Source organism: Phaenicophaeus curvirostris, chromosome 19 (assembly GCF_032191515.1).
Source record: "Phaenicophaeus curvirostris isolate KB17595 chromosome 19, BPBGC_Pcur_1.0, whole genome shotgun sequence".
Lineage (NCBI taxonomy): Eukaryota > Metazoa > Chordata > Aves > Cuculiformes > Cuculidae > Phaenicophaeus > Phaenicophaeus curvirostris.
The window spans coordinates 14693121-14712562 of NC_091410.1; the positions used below are offsets into that span (position 1 = coordinate 14693121).

The window sequence follows — 19442 nt, forward strand, 5'->3', positions numbered from 1 at the left end:
TGCGACTTATGTAGACCTCTCTTAAGCAGGTGTTGACTTTGTTCCAGGCAGTGGGCTTCTATTCCCGAGTATACTCAAATGCTGTGTGGTCAGGAATGCAGTGGCTTTTCCCACTGCATTTTGTGCTCTTGGCAGCACTTGTTGCTGTGGAGATGCTCGGTACAACTTCAGAGCAGCTCTGTTGTTCGTAACAGTCATTTGTCTCAAGCAACATATCGGGAATGGTAATAAGGCCAGAACAGATTGGGCAAGCTGCTGCAGGAGTGAGAGCTTCCCTTTCCCTTTGCAGCCACAGTTCTTGCAGTAGGACTGGGTGGTATTTCTTCTCCAGAACAGACAAAACGGTGGCTGCTGCTGCACTGATTATTTTCAGGAGTTCAAAACACTATGGCTAACTCACCTGTGCTTAACTTGTTGCCTGTGTTTGTTCACGGGTATTGGATCCTGCTCCTGGGCATCGCTGAGCAGTTACTGCCCCAAACTGAAAATGGGGAGGCAGGATTTTCCAAATGCCTGATGGCTGTCTGACCACTTTCCCTTCCCTTGACTGGCAGGCTGGTGTCTTGGCCCCCATACTTTGTTGCCTGATGCCCCCAGTGTGGCACGAGTGGCCTCTCTATGAGAGGGATTTAATTCTTGAGGCAGTTTTGGTGTCTGTTTGCTTAACTAATGGTCTAAGCTGAAACTCCCACGGGGAGTTGCACCAGGTGTGGCTGCAGCAGGTAAACGCTTGGGTTTGAGCACAGAGCCAGCAGGGCTGGGCTCGTGAAAGGGCTCTGACACAACCCTGCAGAATGAGGTTGGACGCAAAGAATGTGAGGAGTGCAGTGTAGTAGAGTGGCTCGGCCCCACCCGAAGCTGGGGTGTGTGCAGCAAACAGTGCTGAACGAGAAGGGGGAGTGAGTAGCCCGCAGCCGCCTGGCCCAGTGTTGCAGCACAGGCTACAGCCTCCATCCTTGTCACCCCCCTCAGCGATAGTCTGTGCCTTTGTCTTGTGAAAGAGGGTTTGCAGCCTTTAGGTGACTTCTGGTCCCTCCCCAACCCCAAATCCCTCGCTGTTAGCTAACAGTGTTGCTGCAGTAGATAACCACTGTGGCTGACGCCTCAGCCCTGTTTGAGCAGAGAGTTATGAACAGCAGCAATGTTATTGCTAGATTTACCGTGTTACGTTTAATTTTGTGATTCTGAAAAAAGCATACCGTGTGGTTTTGTAGTGCCAGCTGGTGACGTTGCTGGATGATAACAGCTTGCATCTCTGGAGCCTGAAGCAGCACAATGGAGCATCGGAGCTGCGGGAGGAGCACCGCTTCACACTGAAAGGACCACCAGGGTAATGTGCAAGAGTGTGTGAACTACTGGGAGATAAACAAGTAGGAATATGCTGCTCCTGTTCTAGCTAGAGCTTGTCCTGTCCTTACAGACTCTCACTCCCGTAAATCCATTAAGGGAGCATCCATGGAAACCAGACAGGAGCTGGCTAGGGCCTGGAGAGCACCTTGTCAGTGTTGTACTAATGTGAAGGGTGACTAATATTGTGCATCCTCTTCTGTGTGTGCAAGAGCTGTAAATCTTACGGTTAAGTAAATCTAAGCAACCCTTAAGTCAGAGTTTAAAATACTGCTATGGTTTTAGTTTTATGTGATCTGGCCAGTTTGGGTGAGCTATATTTAGCTCCTTTCGGGACACTTAGTAAGAGCAGCTTCTGTGGAAAGGCATCTGGGTCTTTGTCCATGCGCTTGTCAAAAGTCTTTTGACATAATTTATCTTTAAATATCTCTGGGCTGTTACTTCTCTCAAGTTTAGTAATGATGGCAGTCTTGCATACAGTTGATGAGTCTGTTGGCATCTCCAGGTCTCCACCGAGTGCCACACAGATAACGGCTGTCCTTCCCCATTCCTCACGGGAAGTTCTGTATCTGGGCACCGAGAGCGGCAGCGTCTTTGTCGTGGAGCTTCCATCATTCAGGGTGCTGGAGGACAGGACCATAACCTCTGAGTCTGTGCTGCAGCGGTGAGTGAGCCAACAGGCGCTGCTGCGGAGAGGTGGAATCCCATTAGCAAACACATCCTTTGTTGAAGTGTCATCCTGGATTAGGTACTGGGGCCTCGTTGTTGTGTTAAGCATTGTCCCGATCTGTTTGACTCCTATGAAAGTAACTTTTGGATGCAGTATGTGTTAAGTAACAGTTTCTGCCCCTCAGCCCAGCACTGTCACTGTGGAGGTGTCACATATAGGCACAACTGCAGAGGAGACACTTGGAGTAAATCTGCAAGCCTTGTGCTCTGCCCCTTGCGTTCATTTTTGCAGAAGATGTTATGCTCTGCTGTAATCCCCCATTTATTGTTTTCACCATTGGCAGAACTCCTGATATTGCTTTGTCCAGATGAGGATGTTGTCACTGGAGATTGGGCTGCAAACTGCCCTGCTTCGTGTGGTTGTTGCTTCCCCCAACATTCCCACGTTACCTGTGTTCTGTAGGGGTCACGAGATAACAGGGTGTGTGATTGAACCCATCTGCACTCCTGGGATCCAGTCCTGGAGTTCATTGTAAACTTTGAGTTCTCCCTGAAGAAAATGGGACTGGGTGCATGTTCCTGTGCAGGCCTGGTGCGATGGCTTAGATTGCATAATTCTGCTGCTTGAGGGATTTGTGAATAGGTCGTATTTATTCTCAGCTGTGTGAACTTTTAGTTGCTGAATTTCTCCTTCTTACACCTTTGCTGTTATTGCAGTCACATTGGGTTGTACCTGGAATCATTTTTTCTTGCTTTTCCCTCTTGCTTCTGTAGGCTCCCGGAAGATTCTTGCAACAGGCGATCGTGTGAACTGGTGGAAGCCCTTCGGGAGCATCCAAAGAACCCTGACCACATCCTGATTGGATACAGCAGGGGCTTGATTGTCCTCTGGGACCTGCAGACCAGCAAAGTGACGCACCATTTCCTGGGCAGCCAGGTATTAATTCAATCCCAAGTCACCTCAGCAGGGGAGGAAGGATGTCTCCTCTTGGGGAGAGCCTGACAAGGACACTTTTAGTAAGCCTTGGTTTTGGGGGGGCTAACAGCTCTCTGGAGAGCAGTCATTGTGTGTCTTTTTCTTCAGCAACTGGAGAACCTGTACTGGCAGAGGGACGGCAGTAAATTCGTTAGTTGTCACTATGATGGGAGTTACACCCAGTGGCCAGTATCCAGTGACAACAGGCAGCCCGAGCCTCTGGAAAACCTTGTGCCTTATGGTCAGTAAGTGAAGTTGTGTGTTCATCTACGTGCAAACTTTGAGTTTGTGTTGGGATACTTGTCACGTTCTCCAGCAGTGTTCACTTCTAATGGCAAAACGCAGGGCTGCCTGTGGATCGGGTCGTGAGCCAGGCGAAGGGGTTTCAGACAGTGTTTTCCTTGGACTTTGAACTCCTTAACATTGTTGAGGTCTATCCTGTTTTGAAGAAATTGATGTCCCTTATGAAGAAGGATGCTGGTGATTCAGCTCTTTTAATTTGTGTCCTGTTCAGCAGGAGTTGCTTGGATCTTCTGTAATTAATAGCGAGTTAAGTGTACTTTTTGTCGACATGAGCAGTGATGAAGTGACGCCTCTGATTTGCTGAAACCATCAAATGGGCATGACCTCATCTTTCAAGCATATGGAAGCTTCTAAAGCTCTGTCAACTTCAGATTAGTTTCAGGAATGCCTATGTTTTTAACAGCTGTTTCCAGTTAATCAGCTTCTACAACAGCACTTCCACTCCCTGTTAGACATCAGCAACGAGGTTCAGAGCCTCCCCTGAGCCTAAGCCTTGTTTGCTGAGGAGTCCTGTAGTCACTGTGTCCCAGACGACTTGCCTGATGTGACCTGGTCTGGGGAGGAGGTAGTGGTGGATCCTCTGGACTTAGACGCTCAGGTGACCAAGGTGAAGCAGAGTAAGGAACAAGTTAATGTAGAGATTTCTTGAATTACATCAAATAATTCTGTTCTCTTAGGTCCTTTTCCTTGCAAGGCCATCTCCAAGATCTACTGGCAGACAACAAAAAATGGGTACGTTTGTGGTCCCTTCACTCTCACCTGTAAAAGGGCATTTAAAGGGTGCTGTGTGTGATACCATAAGAGCCCTGTAGACCAGTTTTATAAGAATTCTTTGTCAAAGTTTGGCTTGCCTTCACATCTTTGAAATTTTGTTTATTCCTCCCTTCAGCAGATGCCACTCTAACTCCGTCTTTCTCTTAAGGCTTCCTTACATTATATTCCAAGGCGGGATGCCCCGGGCTAGCTACGGTGACCGTCACAGTATCACTGTTATCCATGGCAGCCAGCAAACAGCCTTTGACTTTACATCACGGGTGATAGACTTCTTTATCATCTTCAGCTCGGAGCCTGCTGCAGGTATGTGGTGGAAGGGCATTTGAGGAGTTGGAATAGCTGTGTCCACATGTGGAAACCTGCCTGGTGTAAATAGCTACAAAATGGAAAGGAGGTTGGATGTTTGGTGTTTTTTTTAAGACTTTAACAGAGAATCTTAGAATCACTTAGTATGGAGAAGGCCCTTAAGATTGACTGCAGCTGTAAAAGAGATCTGCCATTTAAATGCGAAGTGTGAAATACTGGTAGAAAGAATGGGCTGGTTACAAATGCCATATGCCCCTCAACAAATTAAGGTATTCCAGTAAAGAGAAAAGATCTTTTGGGCTCATGCATGTGTAAGCTGGACACTGAACATAACTAGGTTGTGAAATGAGGATCTGAATATTGCTGTTTGGAAACAGCACTTCAAAGGAGGCAGTAATTAAAACTAGAATTTACTCCCACTGAGACACTGTTTCTTTTAATTACTACCTGAATTTATGACTAGGGCTCTGGGTAATAAATAAGCAAAGGGTGCAAAGGTCGGTATATGGAGAACTCCATTTACTTGCTGCTGGTGAACATGAATGTAAACAGTGCTAAAATCAAATAGCACTCGTACCACAGCTTGCTTAAACCTTGTCAGAGTTTTGCTTCTGTTGAAGAACTTTGTTGCCCTTATTTACACAGTAGCCATAATATTCTTTCCTGTTGTGGAATTGTATAAGATTTTCCCCAAAAGCTGTGTCTTGCGAAGGTTTAGTTCTTGCTTTTGATTAACTTGAAGCAACTGACTATAAAATGGTATTTCAAGCTCCATAAATGCACAGCATTGGAAGTTGAGCCAGACCAAATTGCAGATGTCCAGATGCTTTTTAGAAGCCTGTAGGCAAATCTTTGGCTACTGCGTCTTCCCAGGCATTCCTGGTTTGTGGTTTCCAGTCGTATTTGTCTGTGTGCTGATGGCGGGTGGCAGCTCCCAGCTGAGCAGGGCTGGGCGGTCACATGTGCAGGCGCAGGCTGGCTCCCGCTGTTGTGCAGAGCAGACCACAGGTTGAGAGGAGGGCTGCTTGGGAAAGCAAATGTGAAGAAACAGATCTTGGCTTTCTCACAGACCCTCTCTAGTTACTGAAATTGCAGTAAGGAAATGGGCAGGATGTAATTGGGATGAAGTACCTGTGTGTGTGGTGATTATAGAGTTTTTTTCCCCCACCGCACTGCCTTTTGTTAGCGTCTTCCTATGGGTCTAGTCCTTCAGCCTTAGCAATGTGATTCATCTTGAGCTGCTGTTCAGCTTTTATTGTTAAAGAAAGTGAAGCTCTGAGGCTACAGCGTGGTGGTAGCTGGTGACTTTCCACTACCCTGAATCTGCCATGGAAACAATTTTTAAAAGGCTGGCCCTTCCTGTTTTCTTATTTTAAATTAGCAGGTGGATGAGTGTACGGCAGGCGTGACAAATTCTAGTCTGTTTGCTAATTCAGCAACTTTAAATAGATCCCTGCCATAAGCAGTGAGCTCAGACGTGAGCCTTAGCAGGGAAAAAAATTATTGTTAAAATGGAGGATTTGGTTAATGTTGGCAGCAGCAGTCAGGGCTGACCACGCGTGACGTAGCACAGGTAGGATGTTATTTGTTCTGTTCAGAAGTGCTGTAGGCAGCTGCCAACGGTGGCACGTAAGGAAGCAGAGTAAAACTGAATATAAAACACTTTTTCATGAGGAAACTGAACTGAGTAATGTGTGTTATGGCTGTGGGTAGTCAGAGGTGAAACCTGGGGTGTCTGACTAGAGTGGTGCCAAGTACTAATTACTTGGAGTTAATTTTGCTGAGTGAACAGCATTGGTATGTGCTTGTCTATAGACCTGCCTTCTTGCAAGTGTATTCCAGGTAACCGAACAACTACAGTGGGGAAGCAGAAGTACAGGTTAGCAGTGAGAAGCTGCTGGTTTGCTTGTGGCTCGCTCTTTATCCCACTGCCCCAGTGCAGCACGTTACTGCTGTGCTGTGTTAATTGTTATTAGGAACTGATTTGGGGTTTTGGTTTTCCCCACCACTTGCCACTGTGGCGCTTGCAAATGTTATTGCAATAATATCCTGGTAGAACATGTGTTTTTTACTGTAATTCTAGTCACAATGAAAACTCTTAAATTCTTGTTTGTCCAGTGTCATCTGTAAAGGCACATTAAAAGATTTCTTTTGTTTGTACTCGTCTAATACACGTGTGAATGTGGATCAGATGATGAACACACTCTTTAAAAAAGAGTCCAGTGGATGGGTCACAACACATGAGAAGCAGGGAAAATGAGGAGGGAGATGAATAGCAAATACTTGTCAGTTCAAGGAGAGCAGCATTCTGCAGAACCCAAGGCATTACTCAGTTAAGCAGCTTAGCCTTGATGGACTGCAGTCCCAGCACGGTATGAACTGGGTCACTGCTGGGGTGTGCGCATGTCTGCCCACCCCACGCTGCTGATCAGCTGTAGATGAAGTCCTTTGGGTTCTGGCTGTTAGGGTGCTGAATATGAATCTTGAGTTACTTACCCACGTATGTTATTAACAAACTTCTTGTTCTGCAGTGGGATCTGTAAAAAGTCACTCTGAGCCCCAGGAGTGGTATAAAGAAACATTAATTCACCATAAATCTGTTAGTATTTTGAAATCTATTGATGTTGGGGCCTCCATAACACAGAAGCATTTGGAGGTTTTGCCAACAAAAATGTTTATGTAGAGCTCTGTGATAACAGTTTTTAAATAAGCCTTACAGGAAGCTTGTTTCTGATAACCTTGGATCGTCTTTTGTCAGCCTTGATGAATCTTGTTTCCGCAGAGTTTGATGACCCCTCTGCGATGGTGGTGCTGGCAGAAGAAGAGCTGGTCGTTATAGACTTGAGAACGGCAGGCTGGCCGGCGGTCCAGCCCCCGTACCTGGCTTCTCTCCACTGCTCAGCCATCACCTGCTCTCACCACGTCTCCAATATCCCGCTGAAGCTGTGGGAGAGGATTATCAGCGCTGGGAGCAAGCAGAACGTTCACTACTCCAATATGGTACAGCAGCTTTAAAAGTACACGTGTTCCCATGTGTGTAGGAAGGGCAGGGCCGCTTGGAGTGCAGGTGTCTGCGCTGCCTGCATACAGAGGGATGAGTCCCAGCAGACGTTGTCCTGCCTCTTAGTAGGGTCAAGAGAGGCTTTTTCCCAGAGCACCAGCAATACAGTTGCTCACCCTGGGGGATTCAGATGGGGTATGTTTGGGGGCTTTGACAAGCTGGAAGGAAAGGCTGAGTATTCCCAGCTGTCAGTGGTAACAAATTTCTCATTTAGAAGCTTTTGATGCAGCTTCTTGAGGAACTGTGTAGAATACCTTCTAGAAGGCATGGCTGTTGTCAGAGCAGGAACTGCTAGTGCAAACAAAAGCTAACAGCATGGGCTCTTCCACTGCCATGTGCACTGAATGCTCTCCTGCTGACTACACATTCCCTTCGCAATGGGATTTCCTCGGCAGTGACAGTCTTCCCTTATTGTCTTTGTAGCCATGGCCCATCGATGGTGGCACGAATGTAGCTCCAGATCCTCCACAGAGGGACTTGCTTCTGACAGGGTATGTACTTAACTGATAACAACCAAGCAGCTCTTTCTGGTGTCTGCTCTTTCGTTTGAACTCACTGAGGCTTTCCTGTGGGATTAAACTCTGCTCATCTTGTAAAGCTGCAGCCTTCTCCCTACAATACAGCCTCTCAAAGATGGGCTGCTCTGCAAAGCTAGCTGATGGTACTAATTCTGAGCAAATGGGTTGTGATGTCCACGGATAACCTATAAAGCTGGGTTATTTGTAGTTCCACTGTATTATCTGTTCTCTGGCAAACACTAGTGTACAAGTGCAGGCACTAATCCAGACTGGTTCTGAGGGAGCAATGTGAAAGTGAAGCTTCATCTTGCAGGTTTTGAAGCATTTTTCCCTCCCGTACCTTGCACTGTTCTGAATCTCAAAGAGGCCATTGTGGACTCCTGCCTGCTTTGATCAGCGTGAACAGGCCTAGCTGAGCAGTAGAAGTAGCGAGCAGGAGATTGTCTCTTTGCATAAAAACGTATCATCTTTTCAAAGAGCTTCTAGGCTTCATTCTTATGCATCAAATTGTTAGAAGTCCTTATCTTTACACTGGAAGAATGTTGCCATTTTTCACCTGGAGACCTAAGATTAAGGCTCTATCTTTCCTCCATCCCTTTTTGTAAAGGTGAGTTGTTCCTTCTGTGTACTAAGCTTTTTTTACCTTTTCAGTGCATTTTGGAGTAATTTTGAATTGTTCACTGGTGTTGGATCATCGAGAACAAAGTGGATTTAAAAAAAACCAAACAAACAACCTAAACCAAAGCAAAACCAAAACACACCAAAAAAACCCCAAAATGTTTCTCGCGAAGCTCTAAGTTGCCCTATCTCAGGGCTTTGTAAGCAGTGTGGTTCAGTCTTTGGTTGTGTTTTTTCCCCTCTGCTTTGCCATGCTCACCTGGGGGATGTGCTGTTCTCCTGTGTGACGTGTGTTTCTGTAACCCCCCCCATACAGGCATGAAGATGGCACTGTGCGGTTTTGGGACGCGTCTGGCGTCTGCTTGCACCTCCTATATAAGCTCAGCACAGTGAGGGTGTTTCTCACGGATGCTGACCCCAATGACAATATGAACACCCTAGGTGAGGATGAGTGGCCTCCACTTCGCAAGGTGAGATGGGTGTTGCTTCTGGAGGCTTTGTGAAGGCCAGAGGAGTTCTGATTCTTTTCCTTGTTAATGCATCTGTAAAGACCACCCACTACATGTTCTCTTACCTAGGTTGGTACCTTCGACCCTTACAGCGATGATCCCAGACTTGGGATCCAGAAGATCTACTTGTGTAAATACAGCGGATACTTGGCTGTAGCTGGTACAGCAGGACAGGTATTGAAATACAAACAGTTGTCACTAACCTTGCTTTTAGTGCAGACTGACATGGTGCAACTTGGAGATGTGTTAAAGTTGGAGATACTAATTTCTGTAGTGGTAAATCAATCCAATTGCTGGAAATGTTGCTTCATGGTTCTCTGCTTTCTCTAATCTGTATTTTAGATTTTCTCTAATGCTGTTTATCACCCCTGAGGGATGCTGAGGGGCATCTCAGCAGTTCTGCAGCTGCTCAGGAGGACTACACCTCAGAGGGCTGCTTGCATGGTAAAAGCTGTAGCAGTTTGTTCTGGTCCTTGTAGGTACTGGTGATGGAGCTGAATGATGAAGATGCAGAACATGTTGTGGACCATGCTGAAGCAGATCTCCTGCAGGACCAAGAGGGCTATCGATGGAAAGGTCATGAGAAACTAAAGACTCGAGATGGACCTGTTCGATTTGAAGCTGGTTTTCAGCCGTTTGTCCTCATCCAGTGTCAACCACCAGCCGTGGTCACCTCGTTGGCCCTTCACTCGGAATGGAAGCTTGTGGCCTTTGGTACCAGTCATGGTTTTGGGCTTTTTGACCACCAGCAGAAGCGACTGGTCTTTGTCAAGTAAGTGTTGTCTTTCCAGGAGGTCTGTGGTAATGCCCTGTTAAAGATGGCCTGGAATTACTAACTATACCAGTCAGGACAGATTTCTCAAGCTGTGCCTCATTCATCTATGTCCTTGAAAATCTTTGAGCATATAAACATGTTGTTACATTGCGTGTGTCCTGTTGACCCTTGGGAGTGATTGTCACCCTGTAGAATGTGACCATGTGCCCTCTTTCAGATGTACGCTGCATCCCAGTGACCAGCTGGCCTTAGAAGGCCCATTGTCTCGAGTGAAGTCCTTGAAGAAGTCCCTCCGTCAGTCATTCAGGCGGATCAGAAGAAGTCGGGTGTCCAGTAGAAAGCGAAGAGGAGTTGGTGGGAATGCCTCGGAGGTGAGTGGGCTGCCTTTCTGGGGTCCTGTCTAGTTGTAGCTATGGGCATGCACAGTCCCAATTTGACTGCCTGGAGCAGGAGGTGGAGTAGTGCTTCTGTGTCAGTACTGGTGCAAGGGCAAACCTGACAGCTTCTGATACTGCTCTGTGTTAGATAAAACCAGTCACATTGGCAGAGATGCACTGTCTATAGCTGAACAGATGATGCAGGCTGTACTTGTTCCTGGGCGTGATGGTGCTTTTCCTTTCTATTGCTGCCACTCTTGCCATCTCTCTCTCTGTGACGTCTCTGCCTGACTGACAAAATGTCTCCTTGTCTCTGAAGGTGCAAGAAGCAAATGCCAAATTTGACCAGGACACATTGCAGGAGATGGAACTGGCTCCAGTCCAGCGGAAGATTGAAGCCCGGTCTGCAGAAGACTCTTTCACTGGCTTTGTGCGCACCTTGTATTTTGCTGATACCTTCTTAAGAGACAGTGAGTGGAAAAAGCACCTCCTTTCTTCTGAATGGATTTTTCCTCCTTCTGCCAAGGAATGTATTAGCATTTACTGCCAGGAAAATTTGGCACCTCCTGTGTCCTACTTTGTGCTTATGCTGAAAAACTAATATAGAACAGGAACATACGTTGTCATGCAAAATTGTTGTTTAGCCATTCTGGCTGCTGGCTAATCCAGGGCGAGCAGTAGTTCAGCTTTGGATGCAGCCTATGTGTGGCTTTCAAATGTGCTGGAATGATGGCTGACTTCCTTATATGAGCTTTTCCTTGTCGCATTACACTGAAGTTCACCCCTGCCCCCAGCAGAGCCTTGTAATTTTGGTAAGGGTGGTGGCTGGCTGCGCATCAAACTGGTATTATATACACGCTTACTCTGCTCATATCTGACATAAATATGTGAAAACTGGTGCAGCAGTCATAGTGTCCGATGGCAGCCAGTGCTCTGTTCCCTTTACCCACATCCTGTATCTGGGCTGCTCACGGAAACGTGTGGGGAAAAATGTGCCTAGAACCTGTAGCTTCCCTGGCAAGGCTGCCCTAGTGTAAAGATATTGAGGCTGTAAATGGAGGGAGGATGTGTGTGGGATGCACGTAGCTGGGGGGAAGCAGTTATCCAAGGGTGTCTCAGATAGTGCCTTGCTCACGAGCCTTCTTGTTGTTGCTCCAGGCTCCCGCCACTGCCCGTCCCTGTGGGCAGGCACCAACGGAGGTACAGTCTATGCCTTCTGTTTACGTGTTCCTCCAGCAGAGAGAAGGATGGATGAACCGGTCAGGGCAGAGCAGGGTAAGTATGCCTGGTGAAAGCAAGGTGCTGCCTAATGGATCTGAGCTATCGCTCATAACAAAGGTTTGCATATGGAAGAGCAAGGTAGCTCAATTACTGCCACTTATCAGTGAGAGTGGAGCTGAATGTAGCGGGCTTTGAGCTAAGTAATGCTTGTAGCAGCACCTGAACAAAGTGTTAGTGAGCTCCAACACTGCCTGATGTGCCTCAGCCTCACTTCCTACTGCCTTCAGAAATTAAATTGCACCAGCTGTCACTGAAGGGCACCACTGGGCCTCAGTGCACGCATACCTTGTTCTGACACCCGGACCTGTGTCTTTATGTAGTAGTAGGTACAGTTTAACAGGAACCCAATTATCTTTTAATTAGTACATATATTTGGGCAGTACTTCTATAGCCACATTGTTATAGGTCTCCAGCTTCGAGAGGACATGTGTGAGGTTCTAACACAGTCCCTGACTCCTGTTTGTTTTTTCTGTTTATTTTCCTCCTTATCTTGCTTGTCTAGCCAAAGAGATTCAGCTGATGCACAGGGCTCCTGTTGTGGGTATACTGGTCCTGGATGGACGCGGCAGTCCCCTCCCAGAGCCTCTAGAAGTAGCACATGACCTTTCCAAGAGTCCCGATATGCAGGGCAGCCATCAACTGCTGGTGGTGTCTGAAGAGCAATTTAAGGTAAGTGTTGCACAGGAGGGGCGTACAGACTGTGCGTAATATCTGCCAAAGTGCTGAGCAGTGCTCGGTGGAGTCATGCCTCGTGGGAGTGCTTGTTCCTCTGTACCTGAATAACATCTCTGGGACAGAATTTCTGTTCAGTACGATCCGTAAATCAAATGTGTGCTGGCAAAGTGAGAATTCAGCATAGTGGTGCATGTGTTTTATTCCTATATTACTTTATCACCTTTGGACAAGGATCCTACTTCTTTTGGGAAAAAGCTTTTGCTGTAGGTAGAACAGAAGCAGGAATTGGTAGGTGTTTCTATAAAGCAACTAAAAAGCTTATTTCTTTGCACACTAACTAGTCAGCATAAAAGAGAAGAATGTGAAGTAGCTCGCTGCAGGCTGGCCCTGGCTTTTTAATGCGGAAGAGCACAGGGTCAGTGTAAATCCTGTTCTCTTCCTGCCAATTTGTAGCCAGTATTGGAGAGGTTTTGAAAGAACTAGGGATAAATGCAGTTTGCAGCCTGAAGAGTGAAACTGAATAGAAACTGATTTTAACACCGACTGTGGCTGATTACTTCTTGTCTGATGACCAGGGAGCCAGGTTGACTCTGATTATACCTGTGTGTGTTTGCTGTGAATGCAAATGTTATTAAAGGAGGGAGCAGCAGATGTCCTGGGTTGGAGGAAGCAGATGTCAATATCTTGTTTCTGTTGACAGGTATTCACACTACCCAAGGTCAGCTCCAAGCTGAAGCTCAAGCTGACGGCCCTGGAAGGCTGCAGGGTACGAAAGGTGACAGTAGCAAACTTTGGCAGCTGCAAGACTGATGACTACAGTGAAAATGACCTGGCTGTCCTGACCAACCTGGGAGACATTCAGATCATTTCGCTACCCTTCCTCAAGTTACAGATCCGCTACCCCTGCATCCGCAAAGAAGATGTGAGCGGCATCGCATCCTGTGTCTTCACCAAGTATGGCCAAGGTGTGGTGTGCTGCTCCCAAGTCATCCACCACTGTCTTGTGTTTGAGACAATGGAAGAGGGCCCAGTGTTTATTGCTGGCTGTGTGTATGTGTGAATATGATATAAGTATGGCCATGACATGTTTCTGGCCAGTACCAGTTGCCAACAGGCACTGACGTGTACTAGCAGAAGAAAGTTTGTTCTGTTCTTGTTGATAAATACAGTTGTTTTCAGCTAACAGGGTGGATGTGCCCTGTAGGTAGCTTCCATCTGGCCGCTCTCTTCCTGTCTGGAGTCAGGGGAATGGCTCTAAGCAGCAGGCACTGTGGATACAGCTGCCTTGTGTCTCCTGTGTGTGCCTGTGGCTCAACACTCAAATTGCCAAGCTGGAGTCCAGCAGCCTGTGGCTGCTGAAGGTGAATCGCTGCTTTGCAGTTCAGTTTTCACATTTTCTATGCTGCTTTTCATAAGTGTCAGCATAAGGACAACACAATTCTCCTGCACTAATATCTTAAATTGCCTGGTCTTTAGGCTAACCCATCCTTGGGAAACTGGGGCGATATCTCCCTCAATGATTCCTATTCATTTACGTAGGAGAAAGCCCAAACCCTTCTGCTGAACACTGAGGATGTTTACATCTGTTCTTCTTTGGTTTACCTCTAGTTCTGGAACTCTGATTTTCGACTTGAGAATTGTTTATTGATTCCCAATCATCTGTAGGTTTCTATCTGATCTCCCCATCGGAGTTCGAGAGGTTTTCCCTTTCCACCAAATGGTTAGTGGAGCCCCGGTGCGTGGTGGGTGCGCCTGAAGTTACAAGCAACAACCACGTGCACAACAAGCCTGGCTCGGAAAACGCTGCAAGGAAATCCAGGTAAGGGCTGTAAATTCCTGCATGCTGATAGTGTCTGAGTAGTGAGATCTGTTTAGCTGTTTCCAACTAAGGTTTGTATTTTTTAGAGTGTGGAAAAAAGACTTCAAAGTCTTTTTTGGCAACATTCCTAGATGGATTGGTGTGGGGAAATACGACCTTCTCCCTGATGCAGTACTGCTGGTGGGGCAAAGCAGGGAAGCACTGGAGTTGGTATCCCTAAGCTAGCATCACACACTGAGCTCTAGCTGTTTTATGGTTCCCTAACGATATGTCTGGCTGACATTCCCACATACTCCAGGGGCTGTGCGCTCCAGACAAGGGTGAACTATTGCTCTGTGATGGGATATCCAGTGTTCCTCCTCTCCTCTTGGAATACCAACAAATAGCAGTAGATCTATAACTCATGGAGGCCCTATAGGAATTTTATTCCAGGAGTTTAGAAATGTTCTCTGGTGCCTGCAGACTTCTGCATCACCAGCATGAGATGAAGCCTTTCCTAAGTCCTTGCTCAACAAACCATTTAGTTTGCGTGCGCTGGAGCTTCTTGTAGCTGCCACAAGTGTACATGAATTGTCTGCACCCCTATGCTCAGTCAGTGTTTTTCTGTCTCCTTGCTTTTCTAGGGGATCAGGAAGGAGTTCAGGTGACTATGGAGAAGATGGTAAGCCAACAATAGTTGTATTGATTGCAGCATGGTGACGTGTAATCCCTGAAACATCTTTCCTATTGCTACAGTTGGTATTTTCTGCCTAAGAAAGGGGAAAGTAGGGAGGGTTGTGAGGGAAACAGTGACCTGCCTGAACACAGTAGTTGCTAGCTCTAAAGGTGCATATGGCAAGATTGCCTTGAAGGGGTGGAGCGTAGTTTCTGCTGGAAGGAAGAGGTTTTGGGACGATAAGGTCTGAAATTACAGATGAGATCTTGTGTTAGCCAAACTTGTATTGCTGGAAAATACAGTTCAGTATGTGACAGGCTTTAAGGATTAGTTGTGAAAAGTCAAAAGGTACTTAACAGTGGAAAAAAATAAGTCTGGTTCTATTGTAGGTTTCCAAAACTGCACATATTTCATGAAAAGGGGAAAATATTGCTAAGTAATAGCTGTTTTCCTCCTCTCTTTTAGAAAGGAAGGCTGGGAGGCTGATGGAACATGCCTTACTCAATGATGAAAGTGAGTGAGATGAGCCCTGTTACTGAACAGGGCAGGTGCCTTTCTGGGTGGGAAAGGAAAAAAGCCGCTGGGAATTTTGTGGATTCCAGTACTTTCAAGGGTACTTTCAAGGGATCTTCAATGACAAGACTGCTAGAAATACTGGGTTTTCATGAAGATAGAAGGAGGGGTGGACAGATAATCATGCCCTCAGGCAGGGGTTGTTCCACATAGCAGCATTCACTGCTGATAAGAGAAGAATCTTCACTTTCCAAAAGGACTTGTGTGAAGTGACTGGGAAAGACTGGGACAGACTGTCCCTTTGGGACTCTGGGGCTGGCAGCATTTCCTCTGGCCAGTGCCTGCTCCAGGCCTTTATGCCAGCCTCTTCAGTGCAAAACTCCTGCTGTTGAAGAGGCAAAGATACTAGGTCTGACCTCAGGACTGTGGGACAAAGGTTCAAAGGGCTGTTCAAGGGAGGTGGAATGTGGCTGGACTGCTGCCTTGAGCAGTTCTCCACTGGTCTGGCTCACTGCTTTAACCCTCTGCTTTCCAGAAGTCCTGAAGGAGATCCAGAGTACTCTGGAGGGAGGCAGAGGGTGAGTAGCAACAAACCACTGTTCATGATGGGTGGGGCTGGTGAGGGAGGGCATGTCTAGCTGAAATCAGGGGGATGCCCACCATGATGGCAAGGATCTGTGTGCTGGAATCTGATCATGTGTGTCCCATGAACTACCAAAGGGCTGTAGTAAGAGAGAGGCAGGTTCTCTTTCATGGATTGTCCCTTGACGTTTTTTATGAGTAATGCTTTGTCTCTTTCTCTCCGAAAAGCAGGAGAGATCCCATTCCCACATCCCAAAGGAACAGGACTCTGAGTATTCGCATACAGGTTTCTATTTGTGTCAACCCGTACTGATCTAAGGGCAGGCCACACGGGCTTAGTTGGTCTAGGATGGGACTCTGGAGTTTTAATCCTGGCTTGACACTGTCACTTGGACGTGTTCAGTATCTCTGCTCCCATTCTGTCTATACCATAGAGCTAAGCTACCATCATGGGCGCGGGGCTTTACCTTGTCTCCCTAGAATACTGATGTTCAGGTGACAGGGGCTACAGAAGAGTAGACAAGGGACTACTGTCTGCAGTGGATGCAGGAAGCTTGGTGGGGTTGGTAACTGCTGGTGTGTAAGGATAAGTGACTGTCTCACATGCTCTGCTCTGCGTACTTCCTCTGGAAACTACCTAATCCTGGTCTTCTGTCAGCAGCTGGGAGCGGATGAGGTGAGACTGCATTGCAATAATGAACCTTTTCTTGTGTCATTGCAGGAGCTGTGCCGAAAGAAATTTGGCAAGAAGTCCATTAGGACATGGACTAAGTAATGGAGGAGGTAAGTGAGGCCAAGGATATTTCGGCCTCAGTGAGGCAGCCAAAGGAAGCAGAAGGCAGAGTGAAGTTTCTCTATAAAATTCAGATTATTTAAATGGCTTGTGATAGTGCAGAACTCTGGTCTGAATTTTCCGGATGGGAATGTGCTAGCCTTGTTCAGCACCTTGTGCCACATAAGTAAATAAGCTGCATTAGTTTGAAAGGAAGAGATACAAATCCTTTGAGGACTGCTGCCTGACTCTTAACGTTACTGTAGAGCAAGCTGGAGAGGTGGCCAGGGCCAGAGCAATAATCTGTTGAGCATATCAACTCGTTAGTTCTCATTAGCTTTCAATGTCTGCTTTCTAAAATGGCTTTTGTATTCTTGTATCCCAAAGCAGATTGACCAGAATTCATCAAGGACTTTCTGGCATTGGATTGAGTGCCATAACACTACTGACTGGGCAAACCGTCCCTGGGGAGCAGGCCCCGCTGCTCCCTGCAGCAGGCCGAGAACCGCAACTTGCATGCGTATGCATGCCTGCCTCGCCTCCCCTCTTAGTGCCTCATTAGAGACATCGCCTCTTGGAGCCCGCCTTGTTAGAGCAGAATGGATCGCCAGGTCTGATGCACCACAAGCCTCTGAGTACATCTAACTTTTAAATATTTGCACATTTCTCTTTTCTACTGGTCTGGGTTTTAAATTATAAATGTCACTGCCTCAGTGCAGGATTTTAATAAACGCACACTGTTACCTCCTACTGGTTTAAAATTATTTTTTGTACAATTTTTTAAAATCCTATGGGTATTTCAGTTTGAGCGGGAACAGTTTAGAAATTTACTTTTTAAAAAAAGCATTGAATAATATATGCTAGATTCCTGTGACTGCTGTACGTGGTATCTGAATGAGTGATTTTGGGTTTGTTACGGTACTGTTAACCAGTTTTATGGATTTGGGTAGAATCTATTTTTGTAGCCATTCAAATCAGAGGAAAACTAATTGAATTTGATTTTTATTTCAACACTACGTTGCTCTTTTTTGGAAATAAAACTCTGAATTCCCTTTTGTGATCCTTGTCTGCTCTCATATCTATTCTTTCCATCAGCTGCTGCTTTTGCACTGGCAGCAGGCTCCTGCCTGTGAAGGAGGAGCTGCCCAACTTTGAGCTGCAGGGGCAGAGGGCACCTTGGAGATTAAGGGGCCTCGTTAGGCCTGGTGGTGGTTTGAGGAGACACACATGGCAAGCAAGTTGATTATGTTCCTATTCTGCAGTTCGTACATCGTGTGGCCAGAAAAGGCTCTGGTTTGTACATGGTGTGGCCAGAAAAGGCTCTGGTTCAAATCACAGCCTCCAGAAGGCATCTACAGCTTGTCCTGACATAACTTGGGTGGTAATGCACTGATGGGAGAAGTGGGTGATCGGTCTTAATCTGCACTGGATCTTGAACTGAAACTGGTGAAGCTCTGCATAGAGCAGTCTGTTACTCTCTAAACTTTCTGGTTCTTTTGTCCCTGACTTAACACTGCTTTCTTCTTTTCCAGCTAAGAGAAAGAAAGGCGTCTTGTTATTTTCCCAAAAGCACAAGCCAGACTATTAATAGGATTGAGTGGTTTAGAATGTGTGCTCCTACATGGCAGATTTCTCCTAGAACGCTTATTTGACACCTGCAGCTGGAGGATTCACTGGAGTAAGCTACTTGGCTTATTGCTGTAAAATAGCAAAGGTATTAAGGATCCTTTTAGAGTGGCCATGCCTAAAACACGAGAAATGGGAAAGGGGCAAAGCAGGGGAAGGCTGGAACTCACTTGCAGTGCTTTCAGTTGTATTCGGAGCTGAGCAGGGGAGGATGGAAAGGCTCAGGACATTTAGAGTTATGATGTAAATTTTGTGCTGTCAGAGAAACTAGTGAGTAAAATCAGCGATGGGGTGAGATGTTGGTGAGGGATGGAGTTTTCAGTGAATGTCTGTAAGCAGCTCTTGAATGTAATGGGAAAAAATGCTTCTGCATCTCTCATTTTCAGGAGCTGCCTCTGAGCTTTGCCGTTACCCTCGGCCTGCCCCTCAGCCAACAGTAACAATAACAGCGTGTTGCTGACCAGGGGATTCAGCTGCTGCCAGACTCCTTGGGTTTGGTGCCTACCTCTGCTTCTCAATTAATCCGAATGTCTGGGGTCTGATGGAAGCTTGCTGTCTCCAGGAGCTAATGCCTGATGCTTGGAAGCACTGTGGTGACTCGTTGGTCCTTACTGATGTTACCAGTCGGACTTTGGCAGTGCTCTCCCTGTCTCCAGCTTTGTGCGGTCTCACTGGGCTCTGGCACCGTGTGAAGTGCCCCTTTGCTGCAGGAGCAGAGCTGCTGTTAACACTGCCTGCCAGGGCCTTAAAACTTCCTTTTTATAGCCATGCTGGCAGCATGTTCCCTAACCCTTGCAGACTTGTTTCTCTGCAGAGGGGCAAGTCTTATGTCGCAACTAAAGAACAGCCCAAATTTTCCACAGCTTGGGAACCTACTATGGGACACTGGTTTATAGCATTTGACCTAAATCTCAGGCCTCTTTCTTGTAACATGAGCTCTTTTATAGGGTTGCATATTTGGCGCCAAAGTTCTCTAATCCTAGAAAAGCTTGGCCTGGAGCTTTTTTATCCTTTCTTCAGTAGCAATGCAAGCTTTCCTTGGATGTTCAGCAACTGAGTATTTGCTGAATTTGCCTGATGATTCTATTAGAAGAACATTATTTTGGAAGGAAAAGTAGTTTTAGTCATAAGGCCTGAGGCATGTCTGGTTGGTGAGAGAATGAGATTTTTTTACAGCCTAATTGGTCTGTTTCTTAGAATGTGGTTTGTGTCTACTATAGCCTCTATGTGCCTAGTAAACAGGAGTTGTGTTGGAAGCACAAAGATCAGCTCTTTAGCTATAGTCT

General features: G+C 46.5%; 1 protein-coding gene across 9 annotated transcripts in view; it reads left to right on the plus strand.

The window, feature by feature from the left end:
• The window catches only part of LLGL2 (LLGL scribble cell polarity complex component 2), a 30026-nt gene extending 12444 nt beyond the window's left edge, over positions 1-17582 (plus strand). For 3 of the 9 annotated variants that reach the window (XM_069872886.1, XM_069872883.1, XM_069872884.1), the window contains exons 5-27: positions 1215-1330; positions 1853-2011; positions 2791-2953; positions 3101-3233; positions 3973-4027; positions 4218-4372; positions 7158-7375; positions 7860-7927; positions 8889-9042; positions 9151-9255; positions 9561-9853; positions 10074-10227; positions 10553-10703; positions 11392-11508; positions 12017-12183; positions 12890-13154; positions 13855-14008; positions 14632-14669; positions 15129-15176; positions 15712-15754; positions 15987-16044; positions 16480-16541; positions 16918-17582. In XM_069872886.1, the coding sequence (XP_069728987.1) occupies positions 1215-1330; positions 1853-2011; positions 2791-2953; positions 3101-3233; positions 3973-4027; positions 4218-4372; positions 7158-7375; positions 7860-7927; positions 8889-9042; positions 9151-9255; positions 9561-9853; positions 10074-10227; positions 10553-10703; positions 11392-11508; positions 12017-12183; positions 12890-13154; positions 13855-14008; positions 14632-14669; positions 15129-15176; positions 15712-15754; positions 15987-16044; positions 16480-16533 (2868 nt within the window). In that variant the 3' untranslated portion in view covers positions 16534-16541; positions 16918-17582. The remainder of the gene's footprint in view (positions 1-1214; positions 1331-1852; positions 2012-2790; positions 2954-3100; positions 3234-3972; positions 4028-4217; positions 4373-7157; positions 7376-7859; positions 7928-8888; positions 9043-9150; positions 9256-9560; positions 9854-10073; positions 10228-10552; positions 10704-11391; positions 11509-12016; positions 12184-12889; positions 13155-13854; positions 14009-14631; positions 14670-15128; positions 15177-15711; positions 15755-15986; positions 16045-16479; positions 16542-16917) is intronic. The other 6 variants (XM_069872892.1, XM_069872888.1, XM_069872887.1 and 3 more) reach the window with 5 other exon arrangements.
• The last annotated feature ends 1860 nt before the right edge of the window (positions 17583-19442 follow it).